We start from the raw sequence: 19,927 nt of genomic DNA, 5'->3' as shown, positions 1-19,927 counted from the left end.
GGAAGAATTCACACTGCAGGCTTTGCAAAACAGGAGCCGCGGTGAATGCTAACGAGTATGTTCCTCAGATTTTGCCACTTATGAAACCCGCAAAGAGACGGCATATGAATATGCATAAAAAAAAAAAGAAACTGCAATTCGGTGTTTGCATGAAGTATACTCCGTAAGACTAGGTCTACGGCAGTAGACAGTTAGGCCTCGTGCTGTGCTTTGTTTCTCGTGGAGAGGCAGCTCAGCCCTGAGGAGTCGTGGGAAGAGCAAGTTAGATGTGGATACTATGTCCAGAACAGGTAAGGCCAAATCCAGCCGCCCATCCGCCCCGCCCCAGCGGCGACCACATGGCAGGGAGTACCCCCTGCTCTATCCAATCAGGTACCCGTCATATTGAAAAGCGTTGGGGAAGTTGTTGGGAGCCGGGGCCTTTTTTTTTCCTTTGGACCACATCCCGTGAGTGCTTGCCAGTTATTCAATGCAGATTGACAACCTCCCACCCTAAGAGAAAATGCGTGCGCAACCCCAGATCCTGACAGGGAAGGAAAAAGCCAACGAAGGTGTGACCTGATCTGGGGCCGTCAATCGTCTTATCCTCGGCTGTGCGGAGGGTTCCTATATGTTAAATGGCACTGAATTTACTTCTGATTCCCAGCACCCGAGTCGTTGATGGCATGTTTTATTTGCCGCTTTCGTTGTGTTGGATGACATTCGAGCGCTTTTTGTTGGCTCCTTGGGAGTTGGTTCTCAAAAAAGATATCTAGATAGCAAATCTGCCCACCTTGATCCCCAACGAAGAGAGATGCGTAAACACACCTTAGACGATGCTCTGTGTAGTAGTATACATGGGCGTGAGGTTAAGGCCGAAGCTAAGTCAGGCAAGAGACGGACCGACGGAGAGATGGGAGAGAGGAAAGGAATGCCTTGTTTCCCAGTTTAACCTTCCATGTCACTCGTCGGTTGGTGAATTGGCAATGGGGTGGGTAGGGTACCGGCAAAACCACCATTATGCATGGCAGTTGCTGTGATGTAAAGCAAGTGAAGAAGGTCACTTCCTATTACGAGCTCTTTACACCACCATTTGGTATATCTGCAAGGGAACTCACACCTGGTACCTTCCCTGCGCTTGGAGGTTGAGGAAGTACAGACAGCATTGTGCCCTGCCAACCTACTTTTGTACTCTATACTGGTAACTGCATGCCAATTCCTTTCGGCCAGCATTTCCCGCCGGATAGGTAGGTGAGTAGCAGCAATATGGCCCCTCCCCCTTCGGATACACGCGTCGTCCGGTACCTTTCGGAAGCGAGACGAGGCTATAGCTAGTGCCCACTCTCCACGACGTACACTACGTTGGTAGTAATTAACCAGGAAGCTTCTTCTTCCCCCTTCCAATCTGCCCATTTTCCTTGCAAATCCCGGCCAGATCGAGGTCCCGCCCATTCCTTTCCAGCAAGTCAAGTTGAACCCCACGACCCACGACCCACGGTACATCTGTTTTTGCATTTTTGGGTGATGGTGACTGACCGGACCTGGCCTGATTACTTCACTGACACCCCCCTCCCCACCACCCCTCCCACCCTTCCACTTCCCACTCAACTCGTTTGCTGGGATTTTTTTTTGATGCTGGTGGGTGGCGGACACCTCGCCCAAAGGTACCCCGGCCTCCGTACTCCCTACCTTTTCCTCCTTGCTGGGGTCTGTTTAACCTATCCGTTTCCCTTTATATAACTCACAACTCTTCATTTTCCCCCTTCACTTTAAGATTCTCGTCCTCAGACTTCTTTACTTCACCTCAAGAGTCCACACCGTCCCTCTCGGTCCTTGGACATCAACCTTACCGTGGACGTTGCTTCCTCCCAAAGGCAACAAGCATCGTTAGAGTTGTCTCCGGCTCAGGCAGCCCCCGGAGTACCTCGTCTAGTGAACACAACCGCCGACCTCACATCTGAAGCCCGTTGGCCTTTATTCTTCAATATGGCGACGACTTCGTCCTCGGCCGCAACGGCCAAGAAGGCCGACCACTTTCCCGACGGAACTACCGATTACGTCCCCGCCCGTGTCAACAAGGCCTATGACAACAAGAAACCTCATATGTATGTCTTGTATTATGCTTTATACAATCCTCAACCACTTGCTAACCCTTAGAACAGTTCCACCCAGCCAATCACTTGGGGCAACTGGTACAAACATGTGAACTGGTTGAACACGACTTTCATCCTGATCATCCCCATGATTGGTCTCATCTCCTCCTACTGGGTTCCTCTTCAGTGGAAGACGGCCATTTTCGCCGTCGTCTACTACTTCAACACTGGTCTTGGCATCACCGCCGGCTACCACCGTCTCTGGGCTCACCGCTCGTACAAGGCCAGCCTTCCCCTCAGAATTTACCTCGCCGCTGTTGGCGCCGGTGCCGTTGAGGGCTCTATCCGATGGTGGTCCCACGGCCACCGCGCTCACCACCGATACACCGACACCGACAAGGACCCCTACTCCGTTCGCAAGGGACTTCTGTACAGCCACATTGGTTGGATGGTTATGAAGCAGGACCCCAAGCGCATGGGCCGAACCGATATCTCCGATCTCAACGAGGATCCCGTCGTCATGTGGCAGCACATTCACTTCATCAAGTGTGTCATTGGCATGGGCGTTGTCTTCCCTACCCTTGTTTGTGGCCTTGGCTGGGGTGATTGGATGGGCGGTTACGTCTACGGCGGTATTCTTCGCATCTTCTTCGTCCAGCAGGCTACTTTCTGCGTTAACTCCCTGGCTCACTGGCTCGGTGAGCAGCCCTTCGATGACCGCAACTCTCCTCGTGACCACGTCATCACTGCTCTCGTCACTCTCGGTGAGGGATACCACAACTTCCACCATGAGTTTCCCTCCGACTACCGCAACGCTATTCAGTGGTGGCAGTACGACCCTACTAAGTGGTGCATCTGGACCTGGAAGCAGCTTGGCCTCGCCTCCGACCTCAAGCAGTTCCGCCAGAACGAGATCGAGAAAGGTCGTGTTCAGCAGCTCCAAAAGAAGCTTGACCAGAAGCGTGCTCTCCTTGACTGGGGTGTCCCTCTTGAGCAATTGCCCGTCATCGACTGGGATGACTTTGTTTCCCAGGCTAAGAACGGCCGCGGTCTCGTTGCCATTGCTGGTGTTATTCATGATGTAACCGATTTCATCAAGGACCACCCCGGTGGCAAGGCGCTCATTTCTTCCGCCATCGGAAAGGACGCCACCGCTATCTTCAACGGCGGTGTCTACCTTCACTCCAACGCTGCCCACAACCTGCTTTCCACCATGCGCGTCGGTGTTCTTCGTGGTGGCTGCGAGGTTGAGATCTGGAAGCGGGCTCAGTTCGAAAACAAGGACATGACCTACATTACCGACTCTAACGGCCAGCGTATCACCCGCGCTGGCGATCAGGTCACCCGCGTTCAACCACCCGTCGCTAGCGCCGACGCTGCATGAATGAGATGAGGACTGGCTTAAAATTAATGATTATGGGAGGCTTGCTTCGAACCAAACAACCAGGAAGGTGATGTGGGAGCTCTAAACTTTCACTTCAAGCATCGGCCCAGATACTACTCGCAATGCAAGGTATGCGAATATTCGGGGTTTGCTTTCTGCGGCTATCAAGCCGTATTTGGTGGTTCTTCTTTTACACTGCTCTCGACTGAATGAGCTCGGGAGGAGTTAAAGCAACAGCCGACCTCATAGTTGTGGTTTCATCTTTTATGGCGTTTGCGGGGTCGGGCATTGCAAGAAGGCGTTCACTTACAGTACCAAAACTGTTGCTTATATTAGAAAACAAAAGGCTCGTCAGGGAGCGAATTGGAATGACAAGAAACTTCACTTCATCCTCATATGTCCTTACCATCGTACTTGATACTCGTGAGACTGTACTATATGGCATCAGGTCGGATCAAATATGCATTGTATGGCGCGTCGTAAGTCCTGCCGACCTCCCATAACAAGGACTAAGCTTAAAGCGCTACGCTGGACCACGTCGACGTCGAACAGATTGACCCTCCATTCCGCCCATCTCTAGAGCCGCAATCACATGCTTTCCCTTTCATCCCGTCCGTCCTCTTTACCTGTCGTTGAAAAGCTCGCTTGGCATCGTCCCGCGCCCGGCAGACAAGGGGATGGTTGGTTTGACGGGATGAGTGTTTAAAGGCTTGTCTTGGGGAAGGGGCCTGCCTGTGTGGGACATGGGGACGTGTGGTACGTGTGTCTGTTTGTGTGTGTCTTCTTGGCGCGAACCGCCCACAAAAAAAAAAAAATCGGTGTTGGGGCGGAGAGCCGGGCGAACGGCTCGGCCGCCGCCTGTCCCGGGGGGTGTGTATGTGTGTGTGTGTGTGGTCCGTATGTGTTTGTAGAGTAGGTAGTGTAAAGGAGGAAACTAACTAAAAAAAGGAGTGAATCATACCTCCCCCCCGCCTCCACACCCCCCGACTTACCCGTAAGTACACTGTGACCTTCCCAACAAAAAATAAAACAAGGCAAAAAATTGTCCGAGGGACGGACAGCGGACTCACACACACACACACACACACACACACAACTACAACGCTGGTGGGAGGATGGGCGGGTGAGAGAGAGAGAGAGAGAGAGAGAGAGAGAGAGAGTTGCTTCGTAGGCGGCAGGTGATTTGAAACACATGCAAGCACACTTCATGATGAACGCATGCTCTAATGAAAGCCACTGACCCAAGTTTGGTTGCATCAGGACTTGATGGCTGGGTTGGTTGGCTGGCTGGCTATCAACAAACTCTTGAGACAAGGATGATTATGGTCACCATATCCCCGCGCTTCCCTATCCGCCCCTCTGATATCAATATCGCAATTCAAGAGCAGCAGTGCACTCTTTACAGCGTGGCTGTTGCTACGGTGACTACAAGCGTCATCACGATCGATGCTGGCCCTCGGCGGTTGACTATTAAGCATGTGGGTTGACTTTTGTGTGAATTACCTAGTGGACATCACTACCACGCCACCAACAACATGAAATCCTGCCCGCAATGTAAGAAAGATGCCAGCCCCCCCTTGAAAGCCAATTGTGACCGAAGGTGAGATGTGACTGCCTTGGCAGGTCTAATGCAAATCTAGTACCACGACACGGAGAGAATAAAATCAATGAAACCAAAGCTCAAAGCTGCCGCCTGACTCCGCCCTCAACCGATCCCATGCTTGCCGCCCTCACTCTCAAGAAACATGAAGCGGTGTGGTATCGTCACGTCATTGGACGTTGAAAAGTGAGAAATGCCTCCCCAATCCCTACACCAACAATGCAGCTACCTAGCTCTGGGCAAATGATATACCCATAAGCCCATCCTTAGATGGTAACAAAAACGGAGCAAGGAAAAAAGAATAGTCATGATGAGGCCGAGTGCTTCCCGCCACATCAATCCGAGTTGCTTTACCCGAAAACACCCAAACGCCCTCCTGCAATGCTTGCGCAATATAATGCAAATCAGCCGTCGTAATCCTCAAGGTGATTTGCCCATCATCTTTATGCCCTACTTGAAGAGACTTCGGAGGTCCATCAGCCGCTGCCGGGCTGCCTCACTCTTGTCAAAGACTCTGTCCTTTCTGTCCATGCTTAGACTTGCAAGCTTGTTCTTCTTTTCCTGCAACTCAAGCATCTTCTCCTCAAAACTGTTCCGCATGATGTATCTGACCGTGCGGACCGGACGTTTCTGACCAAGACGGTGGACTCGATCAACGGCTTGGGCTTCCGCTGCCGGGTTGTACTGAGGCTCCATAACATAAACGTTATTGCCGGCTGTCAGATTGAGTCCAAGGCCGCCGGCCGTAATTGACACCAGTATGACATGAACACTATCATCCTCACGGAATGTATCCATCGCCTGAGTGCGTGCCACGCGCGACATGCTGCCATCGAGTCGGACATACGTGATACCGAGAGCGTCGAGAGCCATTTGGATTAGGTCAAGATGTGAGGTCCACGTCGAGAAGACAACAGATTTGTACGGCGGCTCTTCTGGGTTCGCATCACTGTCGGCTCTTGATTTGAGCAGGTCTTCGACGAGCGCCCTCGTCTTGGTATGCGGCCCGGTATACTTTCCAAAGCTCTTGCGGCCATTCGTTGCGGTCTTGTCCTTCGCCGGACCCTCGTGCTCTACCTTGATTCGTGATCGACGAATGTCCACGTAAGCAGGCTTGATGACGGTAGAGCAGATAGGGCACGGTCCCATAGCCTGACCAGGAGGCAGCAACCGCTTGGCTTGCTCCTTGACACCCTTAATGCAGGAACCGCAGATGATGTGGAAGCAAGGCGTCATGTAGCCAAGAATGTCCTCTTGTCCCTCTGACTCGATGCTGGCGTCGTCGTTGGTGCCCAACTTCTTAGAACATGCGCTGCACGTGTCTGAGTTGGTCTCCTGCATAAGCTCGAACATTTCGTATGCCTTACGATCCGACAGCCCAGGCTTCTTGTCTTCATCGTCGCTGTCCAGGTCAATAGCCATGTCAGCAGTCATTCCTTGAAGAGCCTCCAGATCCTCTTCATTGAGTAGGTCTTTGCCGTGGGCACAGAGAAGTCGGAGCCGCAAGATGGATCGCAGAATGTGGATGTAAGTGTGCCCTCCCAGCGCTCGCTGCACGCCGTTTCCTGCTAGAACCTTGACACGATCTTGAGCGTTCTTTTCAAAAAGATCATAAACCTCCCGCTCCTCCGGCGTGAAGTCAAGCTTGACAATGTGATCGCTCCGTGGGGGAAGGTTAATTTTGTCCTTAAGACGGCGGAGCGTGACACTGTCTACCAGAACCCGAAGTTTCGGCACAATTTCTGTATCACACGCCTTGAATGGGTCTACGATGAATCGGTTAAACTTGTTGCGGTCATCAAAGGGTTTGAGTCGGATGAACTGAAGCAGGGCAGCCAAATCCTCCAGGCGGTTCTGAACAGGAGTTCCCGTGACTGCCCAACGCCGGGAAGCCTGGAGACGAACGATGGCCTTGAACTGAAGAGTTGCCACTTCACGAATCATGTGCGCCTCATCGAGAACGATGCGAAACCAGCCTATTTCCTCCAGGGGGTATTTGCCGGACTTGCGTTTGCTGCGGGCGCCAAGTTCGCTCGAAACAGAGCCGTAGGTGGTGATGACAAGGTCAAAATCGGCCAGCTTTTCAACCTCTTTGATTCTATTTGAACCATGGTATATGTAATAAGTCAATTTGCCCGGGGCGATATGCTGTTTAATCTGCTCCTCCCAGTTTGTGACTGTGCTCAGGGGGCAAACTAACAGCGTCGCCCTTGAATTTTTCGAGATGTTGGTCAGCGGCAAAGTGCTTGAGGCAGCCGCTTTACCTCCTGCCTTCTGAGGTGGCATCTCAGGCTGGACAGGTGTTCGACCTGCCCATTCGCTGGCCTGGCCCAAAGAAGAAGCAATGAGCGAGAGGACACTCAACGTTTTACCCAAGCCCATCATGTCGGCAAGGATGCCGCCATGAGTATCGCTTGGAAGCTGTCGCTCTGCGTGACCTGTAATAACATTGTAATAGGACTTTTGACCATTAGGTCCGATTCGGACCTGCCACATGGTGCCTTTGGTTCTCTCCTCGGCACTTGATGTCTTCTCCCTCGTTGTCATGAAGTAAAGACCTTGTTTTTGGTGCTTGAGAAGTTCAGTGGTGACAATAGGGGATGGATCGAGCTCTGGAAGCTCGTCGCTGTTGCCCATAGAATCAAAGACACCCATGACATCTGATCGGATCTCTTCCACGGTACGAGGAGTCGCATTTGTGTAGTAAGTGGTGGATGACTGTGGGTTATAGTGAGCCAGCGCTCCCGAAAGAGATCTAGGGGCAGTCGTAGCTGGCTTGGCTTCGGCATGAACATTTTCATAACGAATGCCCTTGTCAACTCTGTTAGGGTGACGAAGGGTGATGTTGAATCTCTGGAAGTGCTTGCCGACAGCTCTGGCGAATTTATACTGGCCGTAGAGTGTCATCTCCACAGGATATGATCGTGAAATTGGCTTGCCCGGCTGTTCGTCGGGCAGCTTTCTCCGCGCGGGGATTTTGCAGTCTGTTCTGAGGCGTACGTTGGAATCCAACAAGGGGACTAGACCACTGGCTGTCGCGGCGTCCACATTTCCAATAATATCTCTAGTATGGTCGTAGGCCTGGACTCGTTTGGTCGAGTCTCCGGTCATCCTCTTAAGAACAATCTTCACCGGTGGCATGTAGTCCGCTCCGAAAATACTCTGAGTGCCTGGCTTCGCAGATGGTACCTTGTGGCAATCCAGGTGACCGGTGAGCATGCCGTAGCAAACCTCTTCGTTGCCAGGGTTCTCAACCATGACCACATCATCGTCACCTCCTGTCAGGTCGACGGTCTGGGTGGAGACTTTTGAATTCTCGCTCTTGCCTTGTTCTTGTCTTTCCTTGACATAAGCGCCAAGCATGCCGCTGCCCCCAGCTGACATGACCTTCTTGTTGTCAGCATCAGACTCCGGCGTATCGAATTTTCTGCGTTTAGGCTGAGGCGCGGAGGCGCGATCCTGGACGTTGTTCATTCGCTCAATAACATTACCCATGCCGTAAGGTGGAACACCGCCATCGTAGCCTGGCGTTGACGCGCCTGAAGCCATAACGGGTGTCATAGATTCGCTGGGTGTATCATTCGGACTCGCAAACTGGAAAACAACCGCGTTGTTGGTGTTGTTGTGGTTTGTCGGGGCCGTTCGACTCGCTAATGATTGTGATTTGGGAGAGTTTCGCCTCACGCCTGTTGAGGAAGCTGCGTACGAACGAGGGGCTAGCAACGCTTGCGCGTTCCACGTTTGCGGCTGGGCGTTGGTTGCCAAGGTTGCTCGGCCTAAAGAGGAGATTTCGTCAGTAAATCGACATAGTTTTGAGCGACGTATATGCAGGTTGAAGTAGAAGTAAGATAGGCAGGCAGGAGCGAGGCACTCCCTGCTTCCAGAAGTGTGAAAGGGATGTTGAAGGTGGCAACGAGTAGACTAACCATTTGTACCGTTGGAAGACTCCATGGCAACGACTTGTTACCAGGCTGGTGCTATAGACCTTGACGATTATTTAGCGGTGGAGGTCTCACACCAATGGGCTTTGAATGGGCAGTCTGGGAAGAGTGGTTGCGATCATCACAGGTATGTGAAGAAGATACTGGATATCTTGCTGGCAGTGAGAGTTGGTGACGCCGACGTCGAGATTATGTAGCTTGAAATGCAGTCAAAAGTTGAGAAAAGGTATGCGATAAATAAGTAGCCACTGGTCCACTGGCAGTGAGCGCTGAATATCTGGTACAGATCGGGAGTAACGACCAGCCGCAGCCAGTGATGTCCAAGCAGGCGCGATGTTGCAGTGAAGCGCGAACCGTCACGGTGAATGGAGAGAAGGTTGGCCGACAACGTAGGGGAGTCACAGGGGCGTGGTGCGTCGTTGTCGTCGTCGTTTCAAGTCAAAGATGTGAACCTATAGCCCAGGACCAAGCCTCCGAATATGATGGTTGTTGAAGCACAAGGCCGACAGGAAAACGAGATCCGGGAGATGGCGGTCGAGTCGAATCGACACTGAATCAAAGCGAGCTTGGTTCCATGCCGCCGTCGTTACCTTTTGGAGAGGGACGGATGTAAAGAAGAAGCTTGTTGAAGACTGGCGCAACAGCCAGAAAATAAAAAAGTGATGGCAATATGGCAAGCGCAGGTGTCTAGCCCAGGCAAGAGGTAGGCGCGGCACATGGAATGCGGTGCGGCGTTGGCTGCAGCTGAGGTCACTCCCTCCGCCTCTTGCAGCGGGGCATCTGCAGTGGGGACCCGTTGATTCCCGATTCCGATTAGCTACCTGGAAAGTTCATCTTCCTCACGTGGCCACCCATTTCAGAGGGAGCCTGGTCTGTGCGCCCCACATCAACCCATCTTGTCCCAGCCAACATCCCACTTCTCTGTGTCACTTTAGACCTTATTAGTAGCTCGTCCAAGGCAATCTGAGAAAGCCCGCGTGGTCACTTGACCAGACGACATTTTTCTCATGATGTATCCCGACCCAAGGCATCACTGCTCTGTCCAAATGCGTCGTATTTGACTCCTCAATTCCTAATAACGTGCAACCCTAGTTTACCGTGTTAGAATACTATTGCAGATATTCATGCATGATATGGTCCCCTTCAATTGCTCCCCTTTCTGTTCTGAGAAATTCATACACTACCCCTACGACAACCCGTATCTCTGCCTTTTTTCGCTCCCTTTTTTTCGGGCGACGACGAAGACCACCCTTACCACCATTAAGTCCTCAGTCGTAGCCTATCTAGGTTGTTCTGCCCTACTAGTTGCTACGATTCTTGTCCGGCTTTTTCAGTCTTACCCACCATCTCCCCACGCCAACTTGATTGCTTCCGGGTCTGCACACCCATTCATTGTAGCCCGTGACTCCGGGGATCTGGGTAGTTTGCCTTGCATTATCTGAGTCCCCAACACATCAACTCTCTCTCTAAATTAAAAAAAAAAAAAAAAAAAGGAAAGAAAGAAACCCTTTCGACAGTTATTATCACTGCCCTCGGGCCCATCCCACTAGCGGCGGGGTGCCTTATTCCTTGTGTGTTTTTGAGCTCACCGCATTATGTCATGTGAGTGTGTGCCTGTTGACTGGTGATGCTGTTTTCGCCATCTTTTCTTCTCTCTTTTTCAAGCAACATCCATTGTGTTGTTTATCTTCAGTGCCGCCATTGCCAGCCGTGTCAATCTTGGCATGGTTTGCCAGACGCCTTGAATAGTTTTTCCGTGAACAGTCGAGGAAGCTGTTCCTTCTTCTGGTAAACCTCCTTCGTATGGGTTCGGCTTCGGCTCCGAGTCCTCTGACGGCGTCGAGGCGGTGCCTGCTGATGATTAGGTGACCGGGATCGAGACGGGCTCTGGCTTCGTCGTCGGTCAATCAGGACAACGCGGAGAAGGCGCTTCCTTATAGGCGATACGGAAGAATTCAAGATGGCTCGTGAAGAGGCTCTAGACGATAGTAGCATCGGCGAGGTCGATCGACGTCGGGGACGGCCGCGGAAGGTGCTGGACTCGCCCGTCCCGCCGTAGTGGATGGCCGTCATTTCACTTCTTGTAAGGCTCCGGTGCCTCTTACGGCCTCTGTGAGTATCTGGGTCAGGTGAAAAGGGCCTTGACGTCACCTCCCGGAATCTTATGCTAGTCTCGAATTGAGATGTCATGGTGGAATATGATTGAGTCAAGGGACAAATAGGTTTGAAGCTAATATTTGCGGCTCTCGATTGACAGTACGCCTATTGGCAGAAGTCGTTGCTGTCTATAGAGAGTTGGGGGACAAAAGGTGGAGAGGGCGAGGGGATAATAAAGGAAAGTTGAATACCGCTCAGAAGATGTTAGGGGGATTAGAGCGATAGGTTACGTTAAAGGATTGGCCGGCGTTGCAGGAAGATTGACCTGATCGGGATCTCGCAAGGAGTTGGGGAAGCTTGGGGGTGGGAAGATCACTTCGGGTCGGCTGGATGCTCAGCCATTTACTGCAAACGATGATGCTGGACCTGTCACTAAGTACAGGAGGGGGACACACGGTACTCCTGAGTTGGACGTTGGCGCGAATAAGATTGCACACTTTGTCGAGGCAGGCTCAGTGCAGGATTGGTCTTGACGATGAAAACGGAAGCTTTCCAGGATGATCGAGCGTCAGAGGTCGCCTGATGAATCGAGCCAATTTGAGGATGAAGAGAACGACGTTCGGTGTGAGTGGGCCCACGGCTGCGACCCGGAAGTCTGGGGATTCTGGGGCGTCCGCGGCGGCATCTTATTCGGTGCCTGTACCAACGAGAGAGCCAGCGGATGTCGAAGTGATGGTGCTGTCGAGGGGCGGCATCTCTTATTCTGCATCGCCGTTGAGATACAATGATGTTTGGATACTTTTGGAGGTAGTGCATGGAGACACAAAGTCCGCTGACTGCCTTGTATCGTCGTTCCTTACATAGTACACGAGCTTTCTCGGATATCGCAAGCGTCAACGGTAACAGTTCAATACTTTACTGCTACGCTCGTATGTCTGTGAGCAAATGTTTGGACCACGCGCTCTCTCTCTATCACTGCCATCGGCCAGCTGCCGCAAAGTAGACTGATCCGGAAAGTGTCTAGAGAACGAGCACCAACCAAAGGGCGTTTGGCCATCACTAACCAGACAATACTGGTGCGAAAGCCGTTTCAACCAGACAGATGCCGCTCAGTTGAAGCCGCCATTTGGTGCTAGATTCATAAACAATTAGAGGGTGATGCACTCAGAAAGTGTGGTTTGGTTTGCAGCAGGCGACCGAATAGTTCAGAAAAGGTAAAACCAAATTGTCACTGGAGGAGCTTTGCGTACGCACGACCCATAGTCCAGAGGCTATCAGGTACCCTTGCGTACTACTACCAGCAGTATGTACGTCGTAGACAGTGGTGCATGTACTAACCACTCACAGCGGGCCACAGTACCACGGGGGACTGGCGGTTTGAAAGGGAGAGAGGTTCAGTGCCCTTGTCTTAGTCAGGTCGGGTAAATGCGGCGTCCGCTGGGTGCCTGGAACCATGGAACGCCTAGCCAGCAGCAACTAAAGTGGCTCTGGGTACTACATTGGGAGTGCTGTGGCCAGACCCAAGACTATGCAAACCAGGCTTGCCTCGGCGCTCTGGATTGGACCAGGATGGCAGCAGCACGGATTGCACCCCAATGACAGCATCGTGGTCTACCGAAACCTGACGACACATGCTCTTGGGGGATGTCGAAGACGACGCGACATTCGCCGCGAAACCCTGTTGCATTGCCTGTCCACAACAACCACCTGTCCTCATTGACCATCTCTGGTTCACCGTCAAATTCGGTTTCTTTGCCACGAGCTTGGTTATTGTATAACTATTTTTCTTCGTTACACCTCCCTTTCACTTAGATTTTTTGCGTGTCTTCTTTCGTCGTCTTTCAAGTTCTCGCGCTCTCTTGCTCGGTAGAGCTTCGCGTTCGCATCAGACCGGAGACCCATCAAGAAAGCGTGATTCCCAATTTTGTCCATCGTGCAATACGAGGAATACTACAATTGCTACACCACACACACACATGGCCCAGCCCTCTCTCAACATAGCCTTGTCACGACGATAGCCTCCCTTTCCTCGCTCTTCCGCCAACCGACCGCCCACGATGCCCCGTTCCAGGCCGGCAACGACGGGATATGAGCGTCTGGCTCAGGCCGATGCTCTCTCCTCCGACTCCGAAGACGATGACCCTTTGACCCAGTCTTATGCCTCCCTCCAGCCGCCCGCTGCCCCTCGCTTCGCCCCCATCTCCCAGCCGCGCCCCCGCTCGGGCATGACGACCCCGAAACCCGTCTCCATCTCCGCCTCCGGCCCCTCTGCAAGACCGAGAAACCGGCGCCGCGTCGGGAGCAACTCGGGCGTTGACCTCAAAGCCATCAACGCCCGCCTCGAGCGCTGGGCCGACGAGATCGCCAGTCGCTTCAAGCGCACCAAGGGTCGCGGTAAGGTCGGCGAAGAGGAGCGTCTCGAGATTCACCACTCCGTCTTTCAGGCTCCCGAGGGCGTCCGGCCCATCACACCAGAGGGACTGGCAGTGCCGCAGGATGTTATGACAAAAGCTCAATTCGATGAGATCATCGGCAGCGTTAGGCAGGCCATCCTCCAGGGAACTCATCCCCGCATGATCTCCCAGGGAAGCTCCGGCAGTTACTTCGCTCGAAACACGGAGGGCAAGGTCGTGGGCGTTTTTAAGCCCAAGGATGAGGAGCCATATGCGGCTGGCAATCCCAAGTGGAACAAGTGGATTCATCGTAACCTGTTCCCGTGTTGCTTCGGGCGAGCATGGTAAGTATCGGAAGATGTCCATCATGGTCAAGGATGCGAAATGCTAACCACATACAGCCTCATTCCCAATCTTTCATACGTCAGCGAAGCGGCAGCATATACCCTCGATTGTCAACTACGCACCCACATGGTTCCATATACGGACGTTGTATGGCTCTCCTCGAAATCCTTTCACTACCCTTTCTGGGATCGCCGTAACTACTACCGGAAACAAAAGCCTCTCCCAGAAAAGCCGGGAAGCTTCCAAGTCTTCCTCAAGGGCTTCAAGGACGCCAATGTATTCTTGAGAGAACATCCCTGGCCAGACCAGTACTGGTCCGGGTTTAGGGCTAACGACCCGCATCGCAAGCGTAGAAGGAGATGGGCGGATAACTGCCGGCCAAGTAGGGGCGCTGCTTTGGATGACATCGAGAGTGACGATGAAGACAGGCAGGAAGAGCTGCCCCTGGGCCCCGATAACTTTATATGGACTGAAACGCTCAAGCAGTCCTTCAGGGAAGAGCTAGAAAAGCTGGTTATTCTGGACTACATTATGCGAAATACAGATCGTGGTCTGGACAACTGGATGATCAAGGTGGACTGGAGCACTCAGCAGGTTTCGATTGCGTCTGAGCCGCTCCAGATGCACATGGAGACTGGACCGTCTGAGGAGGAAGGACCGCGGCCGGTAGATTTGAGCCAGCGGCCATCGCCGAACCGCTCTTCGTACCCTTATAAGACGCAGCAGCCCATGAAGGCATCGAGCCCGGCACCCCGCACGCAGGACCCAAAAATCACCATTGGTGCTATTGACAACTCACTCTCCTGGCCATGGAAACATCCAGACGCATGGCGAAGGTACGTAGAGTCTCACCCCCATTCCGCTCTGCAAACTCGGCCGAGCGAGATATGTATAGAAAAACGGTGCAAGAACTATCTAGCTAACCATCTTTTGACACACAGCTTCCCGTTTGGATGGCTCTTTCTACCGGTTGATCTCATCGGCAGGCCGTTTTCGCAAAAGACACGGGACCATTTCCTTCCACTTCTAACCTCGACGCACTGGTGGAGCCAGACGCAGCTGGCGCTGCGAAAGGTGTTCCAGCTAGATCCTGATTTCCAGGAAAAGATGTTTGCTCGGCAAATCGCCGTGATGAAGGGCCAGGCGTGGAATGTCGTCGAGACACTCAAGACACCGGACCATGGCCCCCTGGAGCTCACTCGTCGCGCCAAGGTCTGCGTTTGGGACGACCTCGTCGACGTCCCCGTCGCGGTGCCAATGCGGGTCACTTCATCCGAGATGATGCGCCATGAGGCAGAGCTCCGTCGGTCCATTGACGAGGGTGATATTGGCGAGGCCAACTCGTCACACGCGCCTCCGCATCGCCCAGACGAAGACCTGCTCGGCTTCGCCAGCCCCCCGGCCGACATGCCTCACCCGGGCAGGTTTGAGATGGCGATAAGCCCGACGGGCGAGGGTGCACAGTCACCAGACGAGCTGTCCATGAACGGCTCAGGAATCCTGGCGTCGTCTGCACCGCTGGGTAAGGATCAAACACTCCAACGACCTAGGTTCTCCGGCCAGGCACACCGCGAAAGCTACCACGGATCTAGGGCTCTTAACATGTATTCTCCTGCCCGTCAACAGTCACAACAACGGCGGTACTCGTTCGCGACGGCCGCAGGACGTCGTAACAGCAGCAGCATCGCTCAACAACTGTATGGGGCACGCCCAAGCGAGGAGTACGACGACGACCTCGAGGAGGGTGACTTGGGCTACGCCGCGGCGGAGGGCATGGAGGGCAACCAACGCAAGGTCATTGTGGAGAGGCTGGAGCCGGTCAAAGCCAGGAACCCGGTTTTCACCTGTTGGTGATCCACTACGCTTGCACTGAGCGATACACACAGCATGGAGTTCAAAGAGGAGTTGAGTTGGAACCAAGCGGCGTGCTTGGTGGGCTCGCTGGGCATGCAAGGGGGGTTTAGAGTGGTATCTTTTATTGTTTCCACTTCTCTTCTTTATTCCTTGTTTTTTTTTTTTTTTCTCTTTTAAAACCTATTCTTTTCTCCCCCTTTTTGGGCAACCATCACGCAGAGTAGAAATCAGGGAAGCCGGGAGTTTGTTGGGTCAATATCGGATCTTGTCTAGAATAGTAACTGCGTGTCAGAACGAATCATAGCATCATCACGGTGGAGGGCGCAAGCGGCGTTCCTTTGACTGGTGCTTTTTTTCCAACCCCCGTCTGCATCATCGGCCGCACCCTCGGTCTCCTTGGCGGAAGCCCAGACAAGGCAGCAAGAGAAGCGACAACGAGAGTATGAGCAAGAGACATGATACGGGAGACATGCTTGTATTGTGGAATTATGGACGACAACTCAGAGGGACTATGGGGCGGAAAGATGAGGGCCGGTGGAGGGGTAATGCAACGAGGAAAAAGCAAAACAAAAAGGTCCTGGCCCGAGAAGGGAGGGGCACTGTTCGCATGGAGACGGTTGGAATGGCGCATGCAAAGAGCCTCTTTCTTAGGTCGCAGCAAGGATACACCGCCCGGCAGCCTTGTTGGTCCTGCTCATCCGGGTCAAAAAGGGGGGGGGGGTGGCCGCCAACCTACTATTTTACGTGTAACGCATCATTCTAAAGTACCAAACTAGATTTAGCATAAGAGGCGCCTTCAGGTGGTTCATACCCGGTGCTAGGGGGAAGGAAGCATAATGTCCAAGAAGATTATGCGTGAGCCAGGTGACTCCTGAAGTGGTACATGACAGCTGGGTTCAGGATCCTGGCTAGGGTCACCGCCATATCGGCCTAGTATCAAACGACAGCTCGTACTCAAGGGCGGCCGCCGGATATTGACCTCGCGTTTTACAGGAACAATGATAATAACGCGACACGTCCGTTCCTCAAATATTGGCATCACTTGGGCTGTAATATGTCCGCACATCAGTAAGATATTATAGGAGGGTGGCCGTCGGTATTATGACCGAATTCCGCATCGTCGGTAGATCGAAAATGGGAAAGTCACCGCTGCAAACAGAAACCACAGACACGTCCATTCAGGAGATTTCGGCTCGCAGAACCGGCACGGTGCCTCCCTCGCAACAACATAGCCTTCTAGAAGTATTCTCCGTGCCCTGTGAAACGCCCAAACCCGGTAAGGGAAATGGGTTAGGGCAACTGGTGGACATATTAGGTGGTGGGCGGCAGGCAACTCCGCTGGTGCTCCAACAATAGGGGGCCTTGCCGGGTATCTTTGGAAGTGAGGTGGGCTTTGCTGTACCACGTATCCGCATCCAGCCTACAATGGTACTATGTAAGCTAGGTGTCCTGTGGAAGGGAGGGCATGGTGGTGCCCCAGCATTCTGTCGCAAGAGAACCCGAGGGGATGGTTCTGTTCGAGAGAAAAATGAAGAGGGAGGGACCGGCAGGGTTCACTATGACTAGGGTTCCCTGCCCAGCGGAGCTGACTCCTCATCGACCGCCAACTCATCTCCTTCCCCTCTCTGCATGAGAGAAGAAAAGCCGGTTGGTGTTCAGGAAGGGGAGCTGACCGGGCTCTCTCATGTCGGGTAAACAAACTGCGTAATATTCAGGTGCATGGTCCACAATGTACGGGCGCGCTGCGAATACGATCAACAGGCACAATTTGTGAAGCTCCTGTGCTGGCTCGAGGTCAATCTTGAAAAGGCAAAGCCTCGAGGAATATTGCACACAGTAGCCTGTTACGGAGAACTGGGTCAAATGCTCCCCTCTGACGTGCATCATCTCTGACAAGCTAGTATCTTGCCTCGCTCCCTGGTGCGAAGGATTTGTCTTGCGGCCTCGTTACGTATTTTGGATGCCCAGTGAGAAGCGGCGCTGTCGTAGATGCTGAGATGCCATATGGTTAGCTCCGGTTCTTGTACCAGATCCTTCTCCGTGGCTTGCTGGTTGATTGATAGTCGGTAAACCACATGCATGAATCCTGACAGTCACTGGTTTAAAAGTGCCCAATGGGCGATCCTGCATCGACTGCGACTTCGGTGAGTTGTTCCTTTTCCAGTCTGCGTAAGGAATCATAACGTCAATCCCACCTTGTCCATTGCCCACTCTCAAAGCAACTTCCGGACGACCCGCACCTTTCCGCTCATAATATCATCCCCCCAAGAAAGAGCCCGCTTGCAGGTTTAGTGAGACTGTGGCTGACTCGAACGTATGAAGCGAGGCAGATGATGGACAACAACTCCGTGTCTCTCTTCTGACGTCAAGGAGTGGCCGACAAGCTACGAGATGCGCCACCTAGTTATAATGGTTAGAATACAACGGGGTACAGTCGTCTCATGATGTCTCTCGTTGCTTTGTACCCGTCCACCATGCAGTGCATCTGAACTTGTTGGTGCAAGAATTGCAAGGGTACAGGGTGTACGTGGCTGCTGTGGACAGGCAAGGAGCTCCCGAGCAACCGGGGCGTGGTCCTCTGGGCAAGGAAGGGTTGTCGACCCCTCGCCCCTCGGTTCCCAAATAGCTGGAACCAGGAGAGTTTTGTGGCTCGCGTCATCGCGCGCTCTCTCCCGAAGCTCCACCATCCGAGCCAGCGACGACCCAGTCGATAAGCCTATGTTGGTGGTTATTTTTCTGATACTTTCGAACCTGCAGGACGGCCCGTCGAGGGGGTCGTTCACGAGCTGGGCCGCTCCATTTCCTCTTCCAACCCTCATTAAAACATCTCCGCATGAAACACAACGTTGGCGCTACGTTGCTGCAGCTCACCGTTTCCGATATGTCCCCTCACCTGACGAGCGACTCATTTCCAGAAAGTGTGATAATAAGAAAGGGACGTCGCGAAGTAGAAGGAGTGAGGTAATTAAAACCTCATCAGCATTCACCCGAATATGCCAACGTGTTAAGATGCAGCGACGCAACCCACCAGCCAAAAAAGTGATGCCCCCTAGCTTAACTTTTTCGGTAGAGCTCTGCCTGTCCTGTGCATATTGTGCCGCCATCCGACCGAAACATTTACAACAAAGGTCTCGGGATGGTGTGGTGGGCGCCTGCAAGTTGCAAGACCAGGCATGGGTGCTGATCAGAGTAAAGATCGATGTACTCTTTGCGTTGTCTGTTTCCTCCACCTGTAGTGTTGTGAGATACAGGCCTGTCGCGGGTCTCACTGCGCTAGCTTGGGTGCAGATAATTGCCTGCCTGTGTGTGAGAGGATCAGACCATGGACTCCGCCCTCGAGGTTTGTCGGCCGCATATGGTCCCAGCCTTCTTTGTGCCAAACAAGTCAAGCGACCAGAATAGGAGGAAATTCGGCCTGTTGTCGTACGAGTCGAGGGCGTTTTGTCGGTTTTGTTATTGTTTTTGTGTCAGTGAGGCTCTAATATCACCCCTCACCGCATCCCACGGCTGCAAGAGTCAACCCTCATAAGCAAGATCCCAAGTCCATGTTCTGGGAGGACCTCCACGACTAACACCAGATCGCTGGCACGAGAGATGGCGACGTTGGCGTAGATGCTCACACTTTTTTTGGTGATTAGGGATCTTATCGGGAGTTGTGCAACGCCCCTTTTCACCCAAGTTGGCTTACCACCATCCTTCGCCGCTTCATTCCAGATGCAAGCCAACGACCGGATCCTTGGGACGTGATAATCCTCGACTCGATTATAGCTCCGCGTGCAACGGGTGTGGATCGGCTATGCAACCCCTCCTTTAAGCAAAGTTCCACCCATAATAGAGGGAGGAGAGGAGAAGGATGGGTGGGCAGGAAACAAGGGATGGCAAGCCGTGTTTGCTGAAGAGCTTCCCATTCCCTGGACACTGGAGGGTTGCAGCGGGAAGGTGTGTTAGGCCCTGTACTCCGGGTCTGCGGTTGGTCTCAGGAACGATACTCTTTACTGGGCTTCTTCTTGGCTGTGGGTGCGTAAACTGCACTGTAAGGGTTCGGCTTAGTCGCCCGACTCCGGAACAATCGTGGGTAAAGTCTCCAGAGAAACCCCAACTGGCCCTGGGCAGCAGGCAATGTGAGGGCTTGGGAAACTAATCTGTATGGCCCTTCGTAGCCCTGTGAAAAGCTAGGCCGTGATGGCGCGTCCCGCTAGACAACACACCCAGGTCGTTCAAAAAAGCAACCGTCTACCTGG

At 53.0% G+C, this 19,927-nt stretch overlaps 5 protein-coding genes across 5 annotated transcripts; 2 read left to right on the top strand and 3 right to left on the bottom strand.

Moving 5' to 3' along the window:
• Window positions 1-1,965: 1,965 nt before the first annotated feature.
• On the top strand, window positions 1,966-3,456 carry CTRU02_202162 (delta-9 fatty acid desaturase; the record flags this gene model as incomplete). Its single annotated transcript, XM_036719571.1, has 2 exons — window positions 1,966-2,084; window positions 2,142-3,456. The coding sequence occupies 2 exons, from the start codon at window positions 1,966-1,968 to the stop codon at window positions 3,454-3,456; spliced, it is 1,434 nt and encodes a 477-aa protein (XP_036588273.1).
• A 2,050-nt stretch (window positions 3,457-5,506) lies between these two features.
• On the bottom strand, window positions 5,507-9,007 carry CTRU02_202161 (SNF2 family domain-containing protein; the record flags this gene model as incomplete). Its single annotated transcript, XM_036719570.1, has 2 exons — window positions 5,507-8,832; window positions 8,983-9,007. The coding sequence occupies 2 exons, from the start codon at window positions 9,005-9,007 to the stop codon at window positions 5,507-5,509; spliced, it is 3,351 nt and encodes a 1,116-aa protein (XP_036588272.1).
• Window positions 9,008-10,710: 1,703 nt separating this feature from the next.
• Window positions 10,711-11,187, bottom strand: CTRU02_202160 (uncharacterized protein; the record flags this gene model as incomplete). The annotated part of the gene is made up of 1 exon (XM_036719569.1): window positions 10,711-11,187. The coding sequence occupies one exon, from the start codon at window positions 11,185-11,187 to the stop codon at window positions 10,711-10,713; it is 477 nt and encodes a 158-aa protein (XP_036588271.1).
• A 1,964-nt stretch (window positions 11,188-13,151) lies between these two features.
• CTRU02_202159 (phosphatidylinositol 4-kinase) lies at window positions 13,152-15,686 on the top strand (the record flags this gene model as incomplete). Its single annotated transcript, XM_036719568.1, has 3 exons — window positions 13,152-13,831; window positions 13,889-14,668; window positions 14,774-15,686. The coding sequence occupies 3 exons, from the start codon at window positions 13,152-13,154 to the stop codon at window positions 15,684-15,686; spliced, it is 2,373 nt and encodes a 790-aa protein (XP_036588270.1).
• Window positions 15,687-19,480: 3,794 nt separating this feature from the next.
• Window positions 19,481-19,594, bottom strand: CTRU02_202158 (uncharacterized protein; the record flags this gene model as incomplete). The annotated part of the gene is made up of 1 exon (XM_036719567.1): window positions 19,481-19,594. The coding sequence occupies one exon, from the start codon at window positions 19,592-19,594 to the stop codon at window positions 19,481-19,483; it is 114 nt and encodes a 37-aa protein (XP_036588269.1).
• Window positions 19,595-19,927: the final 333 nt, after the last annotated feature.

Source organism: Colletotrichum truncatum (assembly GCF_014235925.2).
Source record: "Colletotrichum truncatum strain CMES1059 chromosome Unknown Contig_0001, whole genome shotgun sequence".
Taxonomy (NCBI): Eukaryota; Fungi; Ascomycota; class Sordariomycetes; order Glomerellales; family Glomerellaceae; genus Colletotrichum; species Colletotrichum truncatum.
This window is presented reverse-complemented; position numbering and strand designations above follow the sequence as displayed.